The sequence below is a fragment of the Onychostruthus taczanowskii genome, unplaced genomic scaffold (genome assembly GCF_017590055.1).
Source record: "Onychostruthus taczanowskii isolate IOZ18803 unplaced genomic scaffold, ASM1759005v1 scaffold32, whole genome shotgun sequence".
In the NCBI taxonomy this organism is placed as follows: Eukaryota; Metazoa; Chordata; class Aves; order Passeriformes; family Passeridae; genus Onychostruthus; species Onychostruthus taczanowskii.
Window position 1 is genome coordinate 5,187,266 of NW_024500572.1, and position 23,355 is coordinate 5,210,620.

A 23,355-nucleotide genomic window follows, 5' to 3' on the forward strand; every position below is an offset into this window, starting at 1 on the left:
TCCTCACTGCCCAGCCTAAGATACACTGGAAAATGCTCTACAGGTACTGTCAGTGTACTTGCCTAAAAAGCAGGTTCTGAAAAATTTCAAGTTGCAAATTACTTTATAAATCACAAGCCATTTTTCCTTAGTCTTGCCAATTTTAATGAAGAAAACTGTTAGCATTTCAATGTACAAAAGTCCAATAAAACATGATTTTTTTTCTTTTAAATCAGTGAGTGGGTAAAGTTTGGGTTAAACTTATTCAACAGTAAAAGTCTTCCAATTTCCACTAATAGAAATTTTTTTCTGATTTGACTAGAGGATAATGACAATCCAGAAATAAATAGCTATAAATACATTCATTGTTCCTATTCCAAAAACTCATCACATAGGGAAGACATAAAACTGAAATTAACTTGTTTGAGTGTTCCTTTACAATGAGAGATGGGCGAGTTAGAGCAGAGTGACTTGGACAGGAGAGAAAACAAGTAGGGCAGAAATTGGTCCAGTATTGACATTCATGAACATACCAGTTAGCAAAATTCATCCTTTAAATGACACTACTCAGTTGATTTTTTTATTTGCTTGGGGTATACATAATGAAAGCAGTTTCCTTGGAATCTTTGCTAGGACAGGTATAGCACCCAGAGACACTGTAACCACCCCTTCTGTCTGCATGTGTGTGTGTAGTTATATACAGAGTCATGCACCCACACACACAGCCAAGATCCGGCACCGGCGTCCGTCCGGGTCACTCGTCATTGGCAGCACTCGTTCCTCTCACTTGGCCTTGGTTACGCAGCTGTGGAGAGAGCAAGTGCAATTTCTGCATTAGCAGCTTCTTCAGACACAGCTCCAAACACGCAGGGAGATTATCTCCAGGGAAAAGCAGGACAGGGCCTCAGAGTCACACAAAAGCAATGCCGGCTCCTGAGGGAATCTCAGTGGGAGCTGTCCTTGGCTAGGACCTGCCCCCAGGGCTGGGAGCAGCTCCATTCTCTGGGGAGCCCACACAGATCAGTGGCATGTGCACCCTTGGGCTGGGATGTTACAACAGTCCCTGTGAGGAACAGCAGCACCAAAGGGCTGGGCACAAGCACCAAGAGCCTCTAACTCCTGGAGAAGCTGCTCCTGCAGTAACAGCTCTGACACGGTTTAGTGGAACTGGGTTTCTAAGAACTGAACTTGTTTGGAAGGTGACGCTCCACAGCTTCCCTAAGTGACGTGGACCAGGTCCAGAGATCACTTTGCCCCTGTGTGTGCAGCAAAGCGAAGCTGCCCTGTGTGACTGGTGCCCAGAAGGGGCGGGCACCAGCGCTCAGCGCCACGGCCCCGACAGCAGCGCATCCCACACCTCGGGTGCCTGCAGTGGGAGAGCATCAGGCACCAGGGCAGGTGGCCAAGGCTGCAGGAATTCTGCTCCCAGCCTTAGTGCCTGCATCAGTGCCCACCTGCAGCGTCCTGGGCACCGTGGGCCAGCCCCCCCTGCTGACCACCACACCACTACCGAGCAGGAGGAAGGTAAGGCCCACACGGGTTATGTGGACATTAAGATGATTTCTGCTAGCAATTCCCATCCAAAAGAACAACAATCCCTCTTCTCCTTTTCCATCCAGCAGTTGACTTACACAGCTTGCTTTGCCTCAGAACCTACAGAGAACTCCTCTAGACGTCCGCAGCCAAAGTGCCTCGAACGGAACCCTTCTTACGCATCTGAAGTGAAATAAAACGTGAGCTCCACACACAGAACCTGCGCGCCGTGGTTAGTATGAGACAAGGAACGACCTGCAGGGCCAGCATCTGCCTCTCCCTGGCCAGGGCCAGGACCAGCTACAGCTCAGGGGGTTTGGCCATGGTATGGTATTTCTTTTTGGCAAGGAGACCTGGGAACTGGAGAGCAGCTGTAAACAATGCTGCTTGAAATTTTACCGAGCTCACGATGCTCCAGCATGGAATCACTGCTCAGGGTACTCAGTGTGGCATCTCTACCCTCACACAGGCATGACAGAGGTTGGTCACAGGGCTCTGGCTGGACCTGATGCTTTCCTGCTCTGCACTGATGAGCTGATGCATGTTTCATGGAGCAGAGGTGCTTCTCATCTCCAGCAGCCAGAGACAGAATCCACCAAGTGAAACATAAACAGTGATAAAAAGATGGACTGGGATAGAGGAACTCTGGAAGAACACTGATGAGGATTCAGAGAGTAACAGAAAGTAACAAAAGCAGAGATCCTGACTATAAAAATCGACTGAAGATGAAGCACAGGAGCAACAAAAGAACTGGAATGTGCACAGAACCCAGAGAAAGATCAGCTCGGAGCAGAAGGAAGAAAGGGTGTTCATGAGAAGGGGAAGAGCACCAGGACACTGTGTGGGAAAGAACATGCACTGCCAGCCCTGCTTTGTGCCAGGTTTGGCTCTCAGCATCACAGGGCTGCCCTGGCCATCCCTGACCACTGCAGGGACATGTCTGTGTCACACTGAGCACCTCAGCCCTGAGCACTCACTTCCCAGAGGTCCTGGCCATAAAACACACTTTGAGGTGTACTGGGGATGTAAAGGCAGTTACTGGTGAGCACAACGGGTGGAGTAGTTGAATATGAAACAAGATGTCAAATTATTTTGGATAAAAGTAGCATTGATATTATTTGGCAGTGACATTTTTGCCCTCAGGTTGCCTAATAATGCACTGCACCACAAACCCATGGAAATTACATCATTTATAGGTGTTTGTAGACAACCCTCTTGCAATAACTGGAAAAACCCCAAGACAGTAGGTCCTCACTCCTCTCACATTTCACAATATCCAAAGAAATCTGGGTTAGTGTAACATCATACATTTATCTTGTGAAAAAGAACAAACCAAAACAACCCAACTTTTTCAACAATACACAAATTCCAAATTCCTGACACTAATATCTTACACAACAATTTGCAAAAAACAATTTGCCTTTGCAAAAAGAGAAAATATGAAGTAAATACATTTGATGTTTAAGAATGAGGATAAATGTTACACCAGAGCTGGGTTTGGCTTAAGGTAAGAACTAAAAGAGCAGCAAATATTTTGGAAAAAAATATTTAAAAGTAGCTACTTACCAGTGAGAAATGTGAAACAAAACATCCACAGCCACAGAGACACAAAGGAACAATCTGACCATGCACACAGATGTGTCAGGTTCTGCTGCCTCTCTCTAGCACACCTCTGGGGTGCACTCCTCACTGCCACTACCCTTGCTCAGGAAAACTGGATAAAGTCTGTTTCAGTCCAAATTAAGAACTATGGATGTGCAAAAGGGAACCCTTCTGGCAAAAATCAGTTTAGAGAGGACAGCTGTTACGCTTGCTCCTCCACAGACACCTGGGAACAGGTGGCTCTAGGATCCTGCTCTAGGAGCAGGATCAGGCATAAATTAAGAGTTCAAGAAGAAACCCCCTTGATTTGAGAAAACAACTGCCAAAAATAGCCAAATGCCCATGAGAGGGCACAAGATCTACAAGAGTGAGTGAACACCAACCTTGTCCACAGCACATTCTGGGGCTGCTGACCCAAACCTCCAGCTTATGGGCAAAGAGCATTTGGTGCTACAGCTCAGCACACGACTGTGAAGAAACACTTTTCCAAACACAGGAAACATCCCTACACAACACAGGCTGTTCCACACTGCTTGGAAAGCCCCTGGAGAGCACGAGTGGGGAGGGAGGAGCTGCAGCTGCTTTGGTACCAAGAGCAAAGACCAAGCACAGAGCAGAGAATGTCCCCAGGGCCCCTGTCCACAGCTCAGGCAACCAGGTTAGAGGTGTCTGCCATGGGTCAAACCAGGCAAACAGCAAGCTGCAGCTGGAGACATGTTATGTCTTGGAAGAACCAAGACACTGGAACTGTCTGGGTAACCTGATTGGGTTTGAGACATGAAACAATTGTCAAAATGGGAAGGAAGTACAACTGCAACTCCAAGAACGGCAAAAACGCCAGTGGGATTTAACATGGGAAAGGTTCATGCCAAAGGTCATGTTCTGGAAAGACTCTAGAGAAGAAGGCTTCCTTCCCAGCCTGTGGTGGTCCTCTACCTCTGCATGGAGAGAGCAGTGACAGTGCCCCAAGTCTGAGCTTTCTCCCAAACATCAGCCCACAACACATCAGCCACTAAAGCAGGAAAAGTGACATGATCTCAGCTGATTTTACTGACTTTCTTTTTGGAAGTAAAACTTTGGTTTGGTGTGCTAATCAGAAGTGGAACAGCTGAGAGGTGACACAAACTTGCTTGAAAACATGCTTGAAGAGAAAAAGTAATCAGATCTGGTGACATCAGCCCACAACACATCAGGCCACATGGATTTGGTCCTCACAGCCACTAAAGCAGGAAAAGTGACATGATCTCAGCTGATTTTACTGACTTTCTTTTTGGAAGTAAAACTTTGGTTTGATGTGCTAATCAGAAGTGGAACAGTTGAGAGGTGACACAAACTTGCTTGAAAACATGCTTGAAGAGAAAAAGTAATCAGATCTAGTGATGACCAGAAATGAAACAAAGCAAGACACGAGGTGGAACGGGACAGTGACAGATTTGGGTTCCAACCAAGTGGCAAAAGGGCCCTGAATGGGACTTTTGCAGTGGGTGTGTTGCCATAAACACAGAGGCAGTCAGGGCAGATATCCTGCATTTAATGACATCAGAGGCACTTACCTTAAATCAGCACAGAATGCAGGAGCCCATGGGGCTGCACTCAAGGGGCCACAGTGCTCATCAGCAATTGCCCAAACACACACACAGGCATGGACACCACACAACTTGCCTCAGTTTCTGCACAGATAAATCTGCAGGTAGAAGCACACACAGCCTTAAAAAAAGCTTTCTTACCGCTTCCAGCTCCTTCTGGGTTTCATCCTCCATCCTCCTGATGTCCTCCATAGTCAGCTCAATCCACTTGTCAATCCAACAGAACAGCTGGCGGTGGAAGTTGGTAAATATCCTTTTTTCTTGCTTTAAGAAGATAAACAAGCATTAGATCACAGGTAGGACTGGCTAAAGGCTGGTGAAGTGATAGCAGCTGCTCAATTTGAAGACTTAAAATCTTCAAGTGGGTGCTGCTTCACTCTGCTACAGATTCACCTCACACCCCTGGATCCAATTTAAATTCATCTCATCTCTCAAATGTTTTAACATGGAAAGAATGAACAAATTTCACTATCAAAAAAGAGTTTCAAGAAAGTTCAGCCATTCACATTACTTGAGAATTATGAAGAATGTTGTTACAATCTGTTCCAGCTCCAAGGTGGCAGCAGCCAAACCAGAACAGCCACTTCCTGAAGACTTTGCTTTTTTTCCCTAGAGAATTGTTCTGGTAATTCCAGTGAAGCCCCACTTGCAGCAAACCAAGACACAAATGGTTTGACTGGCTGGGGAAAAGGACAGAATTCCCTGGCTGTGGACAATAGGAAACTGCATCAGTGTTCCTGCTCAAACCCCCACATCAACACAGCCCCAAAAGGCAGAAGCACTCACCTTTTGTATAAAATTTTCCACTTTGTTCTGCAGTCCCCACCACTTAAATTTGATGGTCACCAATTTGTAAGCACACATTTTGGGACACTCCTCATCGGTTGCTAACTCCTTCTGTTAGGGGATAATAGAAAAGAAGTTTTAATACTTTGAAAGTTTAATTATTAGTAATTTTAACTCTATTTAGTGCATTAGAATGATAAATAGTATATTTTATAGTAAATTAATTAAATTTAACTATGTTGTTATGATAATAAAATATTATTCTAAGCATTATTACAGAAAAACAACATTCTAATCAGTAACTTGGGGCTGTTCCTGACAGACTCCCTGTGATTCACTCCAGGGCACAGCAGTGGCTCCTCAGTTCCTGTGGGGATCTCTGGTGTGGCACACACAGCCCATTCCCTGCTGGGACAGATTCTGATGGCTGGCAGGGGGAGCTGGCAAGCTCTGTGCTGCTTTTGGGGTGTCACCTGGGGGATGTGCTGGGCCACAGAAAATTTGTTCCTCAACTGGAGCTGAGCCAAGTTCTGAAGGAACCATGAACTTTGTTCTTCTGCTGATCAATTCCTAAGGCTGTAACAACAGTTCCTAGTACCTTCCAGTTTGGCCCCAGAGGTCCTCTCTTTGTCTTAACTGACTGGAATAATGCAGGATCTTCGTCAGCTTTGTAGTCCTGTAACATAAAACACTCTGAGAGTCAGAAAACACCACCAGATTCAATATCCCACTGTGTTAAGGTTCTGCTGGGGCAGGATGGTGCAGCACAGCTGCCAGGCTGGCTCCATCACACCTGCTCCCAACACAACAGCTCTCCAGGGCTGCCCTGTGCTGTGCACACTGTGACATCTGCACTGTCCCACTGGGTCTGTGACCCCTGAGAGGAGGAGAAGGCAATAATTCAGCAGCCAGCATGCTAAAGCTATTCAGGCTGCAACACATGGCCTCTGCTGGGGAGGCACAACAGGAGGGAATCCTGCTCATGACTGCCTTTTAAAAAATTCACACAACCACTGGATAGAAGACATTGAAGTGAACCAAGATATAGCAATGGATAAACAATTTTGCTCTACATAACTAATTGCTGGCAGAACTGCTGCTGGTTTGGGGCAGCAACATGCCAAACAGAAACCCAGGAATTCCACCTCTTAATGCCAGTTTTATAAATAAAACCAGGTACTGCATTGAGACAAGCCTGAATTTATTTTCACTGTGTGAACATCCTGCCAAAGCACAGCTCACTGTAGTGGTGTGAGGCACGAGGCATTTAAACTGAGCTACATGTGCAGCCTTGATCTGCCTGGGTTATGGAGTGGAATGACTGGTCTGGATACCCCAGGGACACTCAAGCCCACATGATGCTGTTACCTGCCATCCCACCTCCCACTGCACAGGGACACTGGCAAAAAGCAACTGTGCTCTTGCATTTTGGACCCACATAAAAATAACCACACAGCTGGAAACACTGGGGAAGAAAATGTTATCTATGAGTAAAAGGTAGGAGTGAAAACAGAAATCCCAAGGAAATAGATGAGTCACAGTAGAGTTTTCTGTGCTAGAGACAGAAGCTTTGAACCAAGACCTTTTAGAACTCAGTTAACCCAAATCCTGTTAAGGACAGGAAAAACCCTTTATAGACTAAAGCCTAGATGGACAGGAGGGCATTGTAGGAACTCTTCTCTACACACAAATCCTACAAGCATGCAGGGAAGAAGACTGGACTAGAGCCAAAGTACAAATAAACAACAGTTCTTTGCAGAGTTTAAGGAAAATATCTGTGCAGCAAGAGCTTAACTCCTGACAACAAGTCCTTCTTAGGAAGAAAAACAGGCAGCTGCTGGAGCAAATATTGCAGCTCAAACCCCTGAAGTCCTCTGGAAAGTCAGACAGGCAAACATCAGCCTGCAGCAGCATAACAGGACAGAGGAGCAAAACCATTTCAGAGAAATACACAAATACCATTTCACAGGCAGTTTCTGCTTAAATTCTCAGTATAATATTCATGAATGCAAACATGTATTATAAAGAATGATTTAGAGAGACTGTGAACCACATACAATAAAGTAATATCACAACAAACCCAGAACCTGGGCACTTCTTTACAATTTCATTCTCAGTCTTTAGAGCTGCTCAGAGTAGTAACAGTGCTCCTGAGAACTCATGGTTCACTATCAAATGCTATAAAAATTCAAACAGGACAGAATGATTTTAAGAAAACTTTTAGAACCTAACATGAAAATTACACAAGTTTGATGCCTGATCTGCAAACCCAGGAAAATGGAACTGAACATAGAGTGGCATCACACTAACTAGGTAGGAGGACACAAATTCTGGGTTTCCAGCTCAATATGGTATTAGTGTTTGAAGCAGGAGAATGTACACGTGCTATGAAGCAAAAAACTCACATACAGATCCTGAGGAAGGTACCACCTCCCACAGCTTCCCTCCAATACCATTCCACAGCTCTGTGAGTGCTCATTCACAGCACACCAGAAGACCAAAATCAGGTTTATCCAAGTATGCCATACTCCCAACTCAGTGCATGTTTCCCTTATCTCATAACTGACACAGTCACCAGCACCACTGTACACTGCCCTGACAGGCACTGGTGTGCTTTAGGTAGGTTTAGCTAAATGGCTTTTAATAAAAAATGCCTTGCAATCACTCCCATCTCCTGAAGAGTCCTGCAGCTACAGCACAGCTATCAGGGGAACCATTGCCTGAGATCACCTTTGAAAGAATGCCAAGGTTCACATGGGGAATGAAACCAGCCTGGATATCACAGACTCACATCGTGGTGCCATGCCCAGAGCATGAAGTTAAAGGTCACTAGGAACAAGGCTGGAAGAGATATTTATAACCAGGATGAAAAGAGGGGCATAAAACTGAAAGCACATCATATTTGTACACAGATAGGCTGTCCCATGGGATGTGTCATTGCATGATGAATCCAAGGGTCAGCACTAATAATGTGGAGCTGTTTAGCTGCCTATTGTGATAAATTAAGTCTGAAATGGGAGAGATACACCTATCAAGCTCTGCAACTTGAGAATCTTTAACACTTCCTTACAGACTACAAAAGAGCAATTCCTATATTCCAATATATTTCCTCAAACTGAAGAGAAATGGACAGCACACAGAAATCCAAACTCCAAAATCCAAATCCATGTGTAATCTGATTTGTACAAAACTGTAATTTTAGAACTTTCTTTCAAGTAATAAAGATCCACTATGACCTAAACAAGACATTTAATGTCTTCATTGTACAAAAATAGCTATAAACCTGATTTCCATTTGTTTTCACTACCCTGTACTTCTCTATAAATTATTTCCAAAACCTCTGCCTCCTCTGATGTTCATCAAGTGCTCATTTTTGCTTACACTTTAAAAACTCTTTCTCTCCTGGGAAGTCACTTTTATACACAAACAACATAAAGTGACACAGACTGCATGCTGGAGATGATTAAGAGATGGCAGGGTTAAATGTGTATCTAAAGAAAGTCACAGCTGTCACCCAAATTATTTCTATACATACTTAAATGAGCACGAGTCAGCATGTCAGTCTTGGCAATTTTGTTATGATGTAGCTGAACTTCCAAGACAAAAAATAAAATTCAAGTTCATTACCTAAACTTAATAAAGGTATCAGCACAAATAGAAAATGTCTCTCCTGAAGTCCTAAGAAGTAAAGAGAGAGAAGACAAAGGCCAGAAACTTCAGACTTTTATAACAGAAGAGACTCCAAGTGTGGGTCCCAGAGGATCCCTGATGTCTCTCCCATCCCAGAAGGGGAAAACAAGCAAACAGCAAGGATGTCAGCCTGCAGGCAACTCAGAGCTACCAGTGTCTGCTAAGAGTTTAATCACAAAGCCAGGCTTTGGTTAATGAAGTCAGGACTTAGCAAAACAGAGTTTCTGGGAGATGAAATGGAAATAAGAAATTTAATCACATGGTGAAAATGAATCCCAAGTATTCCTACACAAAAATGGGCTAAACTGTGAGCTTGAATCTACAAATATCCTCTAAAATATTTGCTAAAAGTGGAAACGTTGTTAGAAGTTTATAAAAAGGAAACAGAAATGTAACAATGTAGAAATGTACATCAGAAGAGACTTAAGACTCTGGATGAGACCACTCTGCACTCAGTTTTGATACTCTGTAAGTCAAATACACAAAAGAAAAGAGAGGATTATGTACTGAAAATAGTTCCAAGGACTTCCTGCAAAGAAATCCTCTCCCCAGAATGTAGGATATCCAAGTATCTACTTTCAGAAAATAACAGTTAAAAATTATGAAGAGCTTCTCCTTGCACAAAACCAAGACAATCACATTTATTGTGCAAACACAGTCTGCATATCAGTGCCTACCACTTCCCTACTGTCCAAAAAATATTACACATCCAGCAGTCCAGCTGTTACAATTTAACAAACCAGGCAACAGCCCCAACAGATCCAGATGTGCAGAAAGAATCAGCAGTAAAACCAAAGAAGAAAGGCAGGCACATAAATGAATGGTTCTGTTAAAGACACTTTTCATGTCTCTGTTGGGTGAAATCCACACCATTTTAGCTTATTCACTAAAAACACAAAGCACAAGTGGAATCAGCTGTGTGCTACATCCCAATCCCAACAGCAGAACATTTACTTACTCCTGGTTCTACTTGAGTTCTATCTGCAATGTCAATATGGACAACCTCAACACTCTTCCATGTGTTTGGATCTAAATTGTGAACCTAAAAAAAAGAAGAAGAAGGAATTAAGGAATCATTCCCATGCTGGGAATCACACAGTGATGCACCTTTGCAGTACCTGTGTGTGCCAGGGAGTTTTTCAGGATGCTGTAAAGGCAGCATTCTCCAAACCTACCCCTTCTTCCTCTGCCTTTCTCCAAGGGAATGATCTCCACAATTACAGTTTAATTCATTCACTAATCAATTTTAAACCAGCACAAAGCCTTCACTTCTTGTGCACTCAGGAAACCTGGATTTAAGATTAAGCTCTATTCATCTGTCACATTTGTTAGCACTAATGAAATCAAGCTCTAATTAGAACCATTACCCATTCCAGAATCTACATGAACTTTTCAAGCTAGAAAGAAGGTGTAAAAATTCCAAGTGCAAATATGCAGATTTCAATAACCTGATCTCACAGGTTCCCTGAGTCACAGGACTGCCTTGAAGGTGGACCAGGAGTAGTCTGAGGGTGTGTAAAGGTCAGAGGATGGAATCAGCTCCACACCTGAGGTCTGTCCAGCACACCTAAACTCAGTTACAGCCAGGGGAGCTGTCCAAGAACAATCCCCCTCCAGTGCAGCACATCCAGAGTTACAGCTCACCCAAGCACTGGAAACAGACTGACAACTACTCCTCTCTGCATGGTTTATAAATGTTTGTCATTACAGATCAAAATTTTCCTCAATTTGACTGTCTGGGGGGAAAACAAGAACATCATCAGCTGGGACAATTCACAGAGGCAGCTTCAATATTTAACTGCAGTGCTCACAGATCAACTCCAGTGCTCTTGTGAAACCTGTTTTCAAATAAACTCATCAGCCTAACTTGTCAGCATGCCTATGGTAAAATAACATGAAATTAACAAAAGGACCTGCTGAAAAGCTATTTAAGTATTTGCATAAGAATCAAGCATCTGTATTGACCTCTAATCATAAAAACCAAACCCCTTTTCCTGATCTCCTTAGATGGGACAGCTTGACCACCTTGCAAGGACCTGAAAAATGCTTTTCTTGCTTTACTCACTGGTCAGGCATTGACTTTATGCAGTAATTATCCACCATCACCAGGTATAAAATACTTTATCTGTACTAATTGTACAATTGCACTAAGGCTTGGCATCCAAACCCCAACTCACGTTCTCTGTTGTTCCCAAATCTGGTTTATGCCAGGTCTCAATTTTTATGAAGAAGTCATCTTTCATGTATTCATTCTGTAAGAATTAAAAGCAGAAAGCACAAGTCTCATTACATGTCTCTGCTCTAAGTTTAGATAAATGGTGTCTACATACAAGCCATTACTAATCCCTGACTAGCAACACAAGATATTGAAATTACCAGAGAAACAGCCCCTTACCTACACACAGAAATAGGTATATGACAATCTTAAACTAGAGCAGTGAGTACTAAATTAAAACCAGTCATCTTTAAGAAATCCAGCTCTACCTGTGCACACCAGTAGAAACAACCCTGCCATTTGCTGTCCTCAACCCTGAAGTTCTTTACCTCAATGTTCAAGTAATTTTCAAGCTATCAATCCTGCAGTTAGATGTTACTGTACAGCACAATTACAATCATAAAGCTGGATCATAATGGTCCAGCTGCCACCAAACTGTACATCTAAAGACAATGACAGAGCCCTGCTGATTCCAAAAGTCAGAGGGCACCCACCTGTGTGCACAGGTACCACAATGAGTCAAGCTCAACAGCTCAAACTCACTTGTGTCACATCCACATGGTAACAATCTAAACTGTGTTTGCAAGTGAGCAGATAAAGCAGTTTAACATTTAACTAATAAGTTGTCATTAAACAGGTCGCCAAAACACGTAAAAAATCTTAATGATGTGTCTCCCATGCAACTTAAAAAAACAAATCCAAATCCTGAGCTCTGTTGATCCACTTAGGTTCCCAGTTACCCCATTTTAACTGGGGCAGGAATTCATTTTACAGCAGTGGCATTTCAGATAGGCAGGGACTGATTCCATTTCCCTGCTCCTCCTGCATTCAGGAGTGTAGAAGCCTCTGATATGTCACTTTTCCCCTCCCACTTTTTTAGCATTATGTCTTACCAGGACAGACATTATGCATGATAATTAAAGGCATAAAAGAAGACACAGAAAATGAAATAATTTCTCTGACAAATTACAGTTCTAATTATAGCCACGTGCAGACAAATAAAGTAAAGGGAGTTACTTTGTTATGCTCTACACCAGGAGTCCTAGCAAAGCACATCTGACAGGCTGGAGCCAGACAATTGTAATGGGCAGTGACAGATAAAATATATCTTAAAAAACCCCAATATATGATTGGTAGGATTTCAAATACTCACTGTCACAACTGGTGTCGTTGGAAAACACGAGCAATGAAAGGAAAAGAAAACACAGAGCATTGTTAGATACAATTGTTTCTGAAGGATTTCACAAATAAAAACACCAACAGAAGAACACACATGGGGAGACTCACTTGTTCTACAGTAGGGATATGCATTCCAGGCCTTCTCGTGGAACACCAGGGAGCCTTCTGGAGCAATCATCCTTACAAACCCAGGGACTTTACTGGGAAAACAAACAGGGACAATGTGTTTAAAGTTCTGCCAGCTGATATTCCCTTTTGATTCGTCCCACTGCAATAAGAAAGGCACATTCCACCCAAGCATTTGAGGGGTTGTGATGCACACTGTCACCTGCAGTGAAACACACAGGAACTTCAAAAACCTTCCTGATCATGACATGGCTGAGAAAAAATGGGAAAGGTAATGATAAGGTACCAGAGTGAGCTGTGTGATCATGAGGAATGCTGTGCTTTCCCTCCTCTTGCAGAGCAGCAGAGACACCTGCTGAGGAAGAGCACTGCAGAGCCCTCACCTCCAGCTCCCTGGCAAGCAGCTCCTGACCTGCAGCAGGAACTTTATGTCCCACTCATCTCTGACTCCTGTCCAGTGCAAGGCAACACAATTCCTTCAGCTGTCCCAGACAAGTATCCCACATATTTAAAATCCACTGTATTTCCCATTTCCCCACTCACCAGAGCACTCATGCACAATTCAGCAAATTAAACCTCACCTTTCAACATTTCTTGCTCAATACCGAGGGGCATCAAGGCTTTTCTCACCTCTTTAAGTGATAGATTTTGTGAGTGTATTGTCCCTTCTCGCCATCCTGTTCATAAGGCTCGTTTTTTAAGACCTGAATTCCTTCCCCACCACCTGTTTCGTTTTTGCTAGCTTCTGCCACAGAATAAAGCTGCCCAACTTGATACTGCAAAGGGAAGAGAAGTCAAATGTTAGCACCAAAGTTGGCCAAAAGCTTTTAACATGTTAAAAACAATTAGCTGCTTCCACTGACAATTCAGTAGTACAAAAAAGACTGTCAGCAAAGTAAAATACACCACAGCAAAGATGTTTAGTAAATTCTGACAACTTTTTGGCAACACGTCTGCAGCTCACAAACACCACGTTCCACAGCAACCCAACACTTGGGTGCACACCATAACTTCATTTTTTCTATCCCAAGAGCTAAGTGAATTTGCTGTCCTTCACTGCACCAAGAAATAACATTTTGAGTATATAGATTTTGGACTGACTTATTTCCAGCTCTGAACCCTCCCAGTTCACACTTTCAACCAACTAAATGCTGCCCTGATAGGAAATGCACACTACAGAACAAGTGTGATGTTTCCTTCAGCAGCACGTTCAACACCCTGTCATGACAGACACCCTATCGTGACTCTCACTTAACTGCACTTCAGTGCCACTTGAATGGCTGGCTTCAGGTCTGGGAAGACAATTCCTTCCCCTCTGGCTTCAGGAAAAGGCTTGGAGTCCCTCAGTGCTGGATCAGCAGCAAAGTGCTGCCACAGGGCACAACTGTACTGGTGGCAGTGGAAGGCTCAGAACACCTCAAGGCTCGGTGCTGCATTTGCTTCCTTGGAAATTCCTTGCTCAGGACAGGGATCACACGTGTGTCACTCATCTCTGTCAGTGCAGCCACAGCACAGGGAATGTTGGGACTCAGGCTGGTCACATTTCTGACACAAAACCCCCTCCCAGCCCTCAGTCTGAATACAGCAGGGAGGATGATCAGGACATACCTCTTGCACGGAGCAAGGTAAAACCACTCGGCTGAAAGAGGAAAAGAGAAAACTCAGTAAAATTAATCACTGGGCTTCATCTGCAGATAACAGACATAACACAGATGCTGAAGAAAGAAGTGCCAAAATGAGCCAATTCAAGTTTTCTCTTCAGAAATCTCTGTGACAGGGAGGCTCTGGATATAACCCAACAAACCCAAGTAAAGTTCAACGCCAGATATGTTACAACAGGAAACACAAGGGATGGAAGATATCAGAAGCCAGGAAATCTGGCATCTACTTCCAACTCTGTCATATCAACTTCGTGTTATGCTAAATTTGTTTACAAACTTTTCAACCTACACATTACCTCTACTACCACTGAGGCTACAGCCAGCGGACTCTGAAATAACAAGAAGGTGGGACAGGAAACAAACCAGCCAGGAGCCGCCACGGCAAGGATCTACCCCGCGGCACCGAACAGGAGCAGGGCAGGGCTGCGGCCCCGCCGCGGGGCTGTGGCCGCTGTCCCCGCAGGCAAACGGGGACCAGCCCCGCGCGGCGCCGCCGCTGCCCGGCCCGGCCCGCGGAGCTCGCGGAGCAGCCGCTGCGCGGCCGCGGCTCTCGCTGCGGGCACGGCCCGCCCGAACCGTGCCGAGCGGCCTTTCCCGTGAGGGCGGCACCTCTCCCTTTCCCGCGGCCCGGAGGAAGCGGCGACCCCGGGGCCACACGGCACGAGCGGCGCGGGCCCCACTCACAACTCCTTGATCAGCACCATCTTCCCGCCGCTCCGCGCACGCGCCGCTCCCCGGACAGGCCCCGCCCCCGGCCCGCGCGACCAATCGCGCTCGGGCCTCGCCCGGAGGAGCGCACGCGCCGGGCGCCGCCAATCCCAGGGCGCGCAGCCCCCGCGAGCTCACACCTCACCCTATCGGCAGCCAATCACAACGAGCCGGGCGGGCTCCGGTGCGCGTCAGCCCTCCCGTTGTTGCTGATGGGGTGACGTCATCGCCGGGCGCCGGTGCGGGGCGTGAGGGACCCGGGCCGGGCGGGGAGCGAGAACGGGGCCCGGGCCTGGAGCGGTGCCGGCAGTTCCCGGTGCCGAGCGCGGCCCTGCAGGGCAGCGGGACGGACCCTCCGCACTGCCGGGCGGGCGCGGACGGGCCGGTGCCGGAAACGCCGGTTGCCCGCTCCGCGGTGTCGGGCCCGCCCGTTGCCGGACGGGGTCAGCCGCAGCGTGCGGGGAGCGAGGAGCCGCAGCGCTGGTGAATTCCGGGGAGCCCGGCTCCGCTGTCACGCCGAGCACCGTGCGCGGCTCTGCCTCTGGCACCCGGGGGAAGCTGAAACCGCCTTTTACAATCTGCTGCAGGCGAAACCCTCCACCCGCGGATCGCGGCTGACTCCGGGCTGCCCCTGGGTTGCCGCACGAACGGAACCGCAGGAAATCCGTAGCAGCCTCGGTTTCCGCGGCCAATGCCGCCCTCTTGTGAAAGCGTTTATTTTCGCCTCCATCAGTCACGGGGAGGACAGGGATTGATTACAACAGAACAAGGTTCGGCCGGGCTGGGGCTTCCACCTTCAGCTGGCGCTAAAAAATACAAAATGAAAGGAGTCTGCAGGTCAGAAAGCTCAGAAACATTGAGAGAAGGCTGAAATCAGCCCCAAGCGGAGGAGCCCTTCAGGCCGTGAGGAGCCTGGAGGAGAGGAGTTGCAGTGTGATACTGGCAGGGCAGGAGTGTGACAAGGACAGGTTCTACCCGGGGGTGTGAATGCCACAAAACAATCCTCAGCAGAATCCAATTACCAAATTCCTTCAGGTGAATAATCTGCCAACACATTCCACATGTTCACCAACAGGAGCAGCAAGATAAAACTTGTTTGGATCATTCCTTTCTCTGCTTCTCTCACAGCTTCTCTCTGTTCAGAGGGCATGTGAATACCAGAGGGGGGCAGAGGGATGGGACCACCCAAGGCCCATTCTTTGTGTTGAATTTGGCTTTATCCTGGTTTACATAGGGATGGAAGTTATCCTGTGGCAAAATGTTTTCCTTAGAACAAAGCAGCCAGGAAATACACTTCCACTTTGAGGTTCTCCAAAATTGTAATTCAGGGAAAATGACAGGATTTACTTAAAATAATGCGTTCTAAATATATTGACTTGCTTTAGTTCCTGAACATTAGTTTTCATTTTTCACGTTTTCCACAGCCATGCAGACTTTTGCTTTCCCTCTGTTTTCAAGCAGAGGGAAAGCAAACACACAGATATAAAACCAGGTAAGCTGGAAAGAAAAAACCACAGGCTCCACACTTGTGTTCCAGTGGTGCATCCTCTTCCCCAGGGGTGACCCGTGGCCCTCTCTGCAGCTCCTGGCTCCCCTTTCCCTGGAGAAGCCATCATCCCCCACACTTCCTCTTGCCAGGAGCCAGAACCAATGAGGCATTATCCAAAGGACAGAAATCCAGATAAAACTCAGTGTTGCCAAACACTCCTCCCCCACATAAAAGGCTGTATACCCTCAGCAGGCTCTTCCTATGGACACCTATTTCCATGGAAGTCCTGGAACGGTGACTCAGGCCTGCCCTGGCTCTGGCCATGAGCAGCAGCAGTGATCAGGGCTGTACATCTGTTTCCCCAAGCATTCAGGATTTTCCTTTATTTGGTTTTTCAGTCCCTGCTGCTGCTCCTTCCCCATATGGACAACATTTGTGTGGTGTTTGCTCAGTCCCCAGCCCTCTGTTTACAGCTGCATCCTGCCACACACGAGTGTCACAAGCAGCCACATCCTGCTGACCCCAGGCCTGGCACAGCCCAAGCACTCGAGCCCAGCTCCAGCACAGCCCCTCTGGAGGAGGGAATGCTGCCCCAGGAGCTGCTCCCCGTGGCAGGGCTCCAGCCCAGGCTCAGCCTGAGGCAGAGCCAGCCCTGCCAGTGGCCCCTGGCTGCTCTGAGTGTGCGGTCCTGCGGCCCCAGAACAGCTCTGTGTATTTAGTTTCATGTCTCCAACACTTCCCTGCAGTACAAGGGCACCAGGAAGATTTAACTCATCAAGTTCCAGCTGGCATTGGTACGGAGAGACTCTCATCCCTTTAGCACTGGGCTCACTCACAACCCTCAGAGCTCCTCCCAGCCCTGTGAGTCCTCTGCTATGAGATAAAAGTAAATACTGGTGCTCCCACCACCTGTCAGGAGGAGGAAAAGGAATTTCCAACAAGCAGTGGTAACAGGAACACTGCACTGCACAAAAGGGGAGGGAAGCTGCAGAGGGAGCTGAGGAGAGCTGCCCTGAGTTTCAGCCACGCTCTGCCACAGGACGTGGTCACACAGGGGAGCTGGGCAGAGAGCCAACAATCACCCTTCCCCAAATCCTTCCAGATAAGAGACTGAGGCACTGAGAGAACTCATGCTTTAATAGACACTGAAATCACAAAGAAGAAAAGGCCAAATGCCTTAGCAATTTCAATAAAAATATGAAAATCTTTTTACATGGTAAATCTCATAATATAAAAAGTTTAATGCTGTCTGGAAACAGAGTTTTAATTTACAAAGAAAGTCCATAGAGGCCAAACATGGCTAACACTGCACGTAGGGAGAGTGCTGAAGGGCTGCTGCTGGGAAGCCTCTGCTGACCATCCTCTCTGGGTCACTGTCTCCAGTGCTCTTCTGCAGCTGAGGGACGAGTGTCCACACACACGTGCAGCCCTGCTGGGCAGCATGGCAATGCAAAGAACCCAAAACTGCTCAAACCCATTATCACCATCCAGCTGAAACTACCGATGCTTCCTAACAGATTCTCAGACACCTCTGTGGCCCTGGATCTGTTCTGCAATTTGGAAGAGATGTTCACAGAACGAGCTTGCCCTAATGAAAGAAAATATGGCCTAGAATGATATGCATGGGTGTAGCACCCCCTCAATGCTTCTTCCTTGTTTCAGTAAGGTATGATTAAACAGAAGGAAAACCAATATCAGGCCAGAGGTACAGGCTAACCAACAAAATCAAAGTAAACTAGGTTTTGATCACAGGGGTTGTTTACTGTTCCCACTTAGATGGAGCTAAAGACAGTCAATAAAAAAATCTGAAATCTCACACAGTAAAACGTACAGGGCAAAACCAAAACGTTCTGTGGCCTTGTGGAACGGTTGCATGTGGCAGGTTTAATGTGGAAGTGGTTAATACCTAATTGTTATTGCTCACTGTATTACGCAGTGTTGTCACTTGTACCATGCACAAATACAACAACGACAAATGCATTAAACCCACAGAAGGAATTCTAACAGCAAATGGAGAACGTGTGATTTTCATTTCCTGAATTTCTCCACGTATTGGGCAAACCTGATAAAACTCTTTTTTTTTTTTTCCTCACAAAGGGGTTGTTTCTCATTCAGGAGGTGGAGGAGTGAGGGACAAGGTGTGCAGTGTCTCCCAGCCACGAGTAAGCATGCATTTCATGGCTCCTGGCAAGCCAATGGAAGTGACCTGTGCCAAGTCAACGGAGACCTATTTCCCAAAAGACTTGTTCTAGTGACACTCACCTTCCATATTTATACAACATCAAATTCCCCAAATACTGAACTTTCTCTACATCTGAACCCTTCCCTGCTTCTAATGCTCCCCCCTCCTTAAAAACAACAACAGAAGAACCACTCCCCCACACCCCCCACCCCGATTTAGCTCTGTCTGAAAGCTTTAAGCCAGCATGAAACCTGCTGGAGCACAGAAATGGGTTGTAACAAAATGGCAGCATAGAATTTCTACAGGTTAAAAGATCCTTTAGTTATGGAAGTAAACTACAACAAAGAGGCTTATTTCTGGCGTGTTATGCAGCACTACAGGGAGTATTTGCTGTTGCTATAAACAAAAAGCTGCCCACTTCCATCCTGGGTGTTCCTGGGATGTCGTTTCAAAAAATTTATGCTGGTTAGAAACAGAGCGGGTCACATGAAGTCTCTCAGCAGTCCTGTGACCACAGCAAGTGGCTTCATCAACAGCATCTCTGTCTCCACAAGGGGCAGACGCTGTGCTGACTCATTTTGGCCCACTATTCTAATTTTTCCTGCCAAATGACACGAAGGTGATGTTTAGCACCAAACCATCACAGGAAGATGTCATGTACAGACAAATAACTTGCATCATGATGAGTTGAACAGATTGACTCAACTGTTCTGCTACATTGTGTATGAGTAGGTAACTACTCCTCTCTGCACTGAAAACTTTGGTGATCCCCCCTCCCTTGTTAGCTAGCTGGCTGTAACAACCCAGCCCAGTATCCTTTGCCTTTAGTGCTTGTGTTAATTTCTTGCCACGATAAAAAGGAAAACATTCTCCTGAAACCAGCAGACTCCAGAATATTCTCACAGCATGCATCTGATTATGCCTGTGAGTAAGCTGAGCCTAAGCATTCTCGTGTTTCCATATCAGAACTGAATTCTCTGCCCTGCTATCATGCTTTTCCTCCAAGATCCCTAAGAAAATCACAAATTATCAGATCCACATTTACAACAAGAGCATCCAGCCATGCTAAGTACAATTCTCTGCATCAGCAACGTACCTCTGGTACGTCCCCAGAGCTGCCTGCACTCTCCATTCAGCTGCAAGACTGGAAGTTGACTTCAGATCCAGCTCAAACTCAGGGCCTAATGAATTCAGCCTCACAACACCTCTGTGAGGTAGGTAGGTAAGTATTACTATCCCCATTTAGATAGAAAGGGAAGACGAGGCACGGAGAGGTGAAGTGATTAGCCTTCAGTCACTCAGCCAATTCTGGGAGTGCAGAATAGCCACCAAAACCTTGGTGATACAGTGCTCTGACTTCACAGCCTGCCAGTCCTTGCGTGGATCTGAGCTGACGTGGCGGGGTCGATGCTGCCGCGTGCCCACGGCTTCAGTGCATGTACACGATCCCTGGGATCCTGATCACATCACTGCATTCCACAGCCACCTAGAAACCATCTCCAGCCTGCCCCTAACTCCTAAACCCCACCTAGCCTAGGGAAGCTGACTCTTTTATCACCCTGGGGGTGCTCTTGGTCCCCTTTCCTCCACTTGTCAGAGGGCACTCAGGTTTTGCATCCAGCCCCTCCGCTTGCTGCCTCGCCTTCTGCCTCCAGCTGCACCAACAGCTGCTCACACTGCCACACCTGCTCCAAATGAAACTTGTTTCCACACCTGCTCCAAAGGAAACCTGCCTCCACAGCAGGGAAAAGGTTCCCAGAGCTGCCTGTGCTGAGCCCTGGCAATGATTTAGCAGGATCGAGGAGGGTTTTTTTGGTCTGGTGATGTCTGAATCACACACACTGATGTCACATTCCTGCCTGCTGTGGAACTGCAAAATAATGGTCTGAGCTGCAGCATCTGCTATCTTTTTCTGTGCTCACTGAGCAGAGATGTTAAGTACTGCCCAAAACCTGCCAGGATAAAAAGTTCACCTTCAGAATGTGGTGTGCCAGAGAGACCAGAGCACACAAACCTAGAACTTGTCTCTCTGACACACTCACTACCACACACACAGGCTCACCTGCTTTATTAGGCCCCAAACATTTCCTTTGAGCAGACCAACCAGCAAAGTCTCATCTGAGGACTTTCCCTCCAAAAAAGTTACCTGAGATGCAGATTTTAGAACAGGGCACCTCTCTCCTCTTGTCTTTGTTTCACCGGTCTCTAAATGATGCAACAGAACTGCCAGATCCTGCTGCTATGGAGTTTTACTGACAGCAGTTTCTGGTTTGGCCAACCTGGCAGAGGTATCTAGAGGCATGTGGTCTCCTCTGTCAGCCTCTGAAAGCAGTCGAGTAAATGGCTCATCTTTCTCCAGGCAGAGACTTGTACCTATGTTCTTTGTGGTACACAGCAATGTTCTGCCTCCTCTCCCTTTCCTCTCCAACCCCTGATATGTGTGATTTCTGTACAAAAAGCCAGCTGTAAAACTTCTGGTTAAGAAATATGAGGAGGTGGCTTAAAAGCCAGTATTTAATGGGCAGACAACCAGATGCTTTGCACCTGCTGCTGCAAATACTGAATACTACAAAGAACCTGCTATCAGGTGAGTCTGGCCAAGGTCCTGATAAGGGAAACAAAAACCCATGTGTGTGAGGCCGTGTGCCCCCACAGTGACAGCAGGCCAGCCTGTCCCATCCCTGGGCACTGCCAGCTGAGGGCATGACCACGGCTGCTTTAGCTACTGGTTCTGTCTTGGTAAAGGCAAGTGGGCAGAAGCAAATACTTCAACATGAGTGTAAGTCAATAGCTGGTACTTGGGACATTTCAACATTTGGAGGAAGGGAAAAATCTTCCTGGTGACAAAAATTTGTACCCGTTCCCAGCTGGCAGCCTCAGGGGACGCACAGCTCCCAGAGTGTTGCCAGGTGAGGAATGAGCTGATGTCATGGAATTTGTGGTTTCAGGGCATCTGTGTCCATTTGGAGGGATCTTCTGTGGTGAAGCAGCAAGGTGTTGCCCAATAGACAGGTCCTTCAGTTCCAGCTTCTCTGCACTTTCTTCTTTGCTGTGCCGTGGTGATAAATTGAGCAAGCTGAGGACATCTTTCTTAGAAGTCATTGTTCCAGGAGCTCCTCGGAGAATCTTTATTGGACCAGTGGAGTGGTGCGGAGTGCTTTGCCAGAACATCTTTAAGTTGTGAATTGCTTGCACTTTTTCATCGATGGCAGCCAATTTTAATTTGTCAATGTCTGGGGCATCAGCTGGGCTTGAGCGAGCAGAACCAGCTGAGGAATAAGAAAGAGCAGGAGATGGAGTGCTGCCACCAGGGGACTGATGCCCTGAGCTCGGAGAGATATTTCTGGGTGATTTAGAAATGTGAGCACTATAAGGAGAGCTGGGGTACTTGAGTTTAAAGGGAGGCTGCTCAGTTAAGGACCCATGTGAGTCACAACCCGGAGATGGCTGCCCACTGTACTGACCTGTGCCTTCTCTGTTTGACATCTCCGACGTTGTGGGGCTGTTATAGCCAGAGCTCACCTTCTGAAGGGATGAACTCCTCGTTGGAGGCTTTGGTTTGATGGCAAGAGGTGAAGAAGACTGGTTCCTCTGGCTGGAGCTGAGCGGGCGGCTGAAGGCGCTGGTCTCCGAGGAGCGGAACGCGGACACGCCGCCGGGGCTGGGAGCCCCATCCTCTGAGCTGTTGCTCTTGCTGATCTGGCTGCTGCTTCTCTGAAGACGTTCAACAGCAATGAGGTGACTCTGAGTTTCCTCCAGAATTTTTTGGGCCAGCTCTTGTGGATCAAGCTTTGGATTACTGTCCTCCTGGGATTTGACGGTGCTGTCAGTCTCAGTGCTAGACTGGTCAGATTCCCCAGTATCAGAACTTGCAAGTTTCCCAACTTTTTGGAAAGGTGAATTTGGGCTGGGGATGAGAGTCATTTTAACAGGAGAATTTGGAGTACTTATGCTCCCTTTGGAGTTGATGGATGCTTTAATGCCTCCGTTCTGACTAGTTTTGGGTTGTTTGTGATCAGGGGAAAATCTTGGTTTTATGTTTTCTTGGTAACTGGCTAAAGGCTCATTGCTGATTATAGAGAAACCTTCATACTCTTCCTCATCTTTGCTGGCTGCAGTGGCTTGTGGTGACAGCTGGCTCTGAGCTGCAGACCTGTGTGGATAGATATTCTTGGGCCTCTCATAATCCTGCCGCCCTCTGTGTCCTGCCCCATCCAGCGTGTTCTCTGGCTTGGAAACAAAGCTCATGGAAGAAGCAATGGAGCTCAGGCTGTACACAGAAATGGCATCTGAGGCAAGGCTGTCTGGACAGGTAGGAGAGAATGGAGGGTTTTGATACTGGGGTACAGGGTTGGAAACAGACTGAGCAGAAGCCAGTGACTCCAGTGATGAGGAACTGTCCAGGCTAAGGCGCTTGGGCAGCTCTGTAGAATCTGAAAAAGAAAAGACAACAGTATGTACAAACATGCCCCTAGACACACCATAAAATCAAATAACACCAGGTAATATTCTATCAGAATTAAGAGAAAATGCTACAAAACATGCCCTCAGGCTCTGTGCGACCAGCTACTGCTTAGGTAAGGAAAAAGAAGTGCACAGCCCAGGCAAGAACCTCTGTC

General features: G+C 46.6%; 2 protein-coding genes across 5 annotated transcripts in view; both read right to left on the reverse strand.

The window, feature by feature from the left end:
• Positions 1-120: 120 nt before the first annotated feature.
• On the reverse strand, positions 121-15,111 carry PITPNB (phosphatidylinositol transfer protein beta). Of its 2 annotated transcripts, XM_041410257.1 has the most exons (12): positions 15,042-15,111; positions 14,305-14,335; positions 13,327-13,472; positions 12,679-12,770; positions 12,545-12,552; positions 11,354-11,428; positions 10,135-10,218; positions 6,085-6,162; positions 5,487-5,597; positions 4,842-4,964; positions 1,611-1,695; positions 121-784 (listed from the first exon to the last, which is right to left on the reverse strand). In XM_041410257.1, exons 1-11 carry the CDS (start codon positions 15,059-15,061, stop codon positions 1,648-1,650), a joined length of 816 nt encoding a protein of 271 aa, XP_041266191.1. In that variant the 5' UTR covers positions 15,062-15,111; the 3' UTR covers positions 121-784; positions 1,611-1,647. The 2 variants fall into 2 exon arrangements, with proteins under 2 accessions (XP_041266191.1, XP_041266190.1); XM_041410256.1 differs by lacking the exon at positions 1,611-1,695.
• A 2,562-nt stretch (positions 15,112-17,673) lies between these two features.
• TTC28 (tetratricopeptide repeat domain 28) overlaps positions 17,674-23,355 on the reverse strand; it is a 108,123-nt gene continuing 102,441 nt past the window's right edge. For all 3 annotated transcript variants that reach the window (XM_041410029.1, XM_041410030.1, XM_041410031.1), the window contains one exon: positions 17,674-23,169. In XM_041410029.1, the coding sequence (XP_041265963.1) occupies positions 21,545-23,169 (1,625 nt within the window). In that variant the 3' untranslated portion in view covers positions 17,674-21,544. The remainder of the gene's footprint in view (positions 23,170-23,355) is intronic.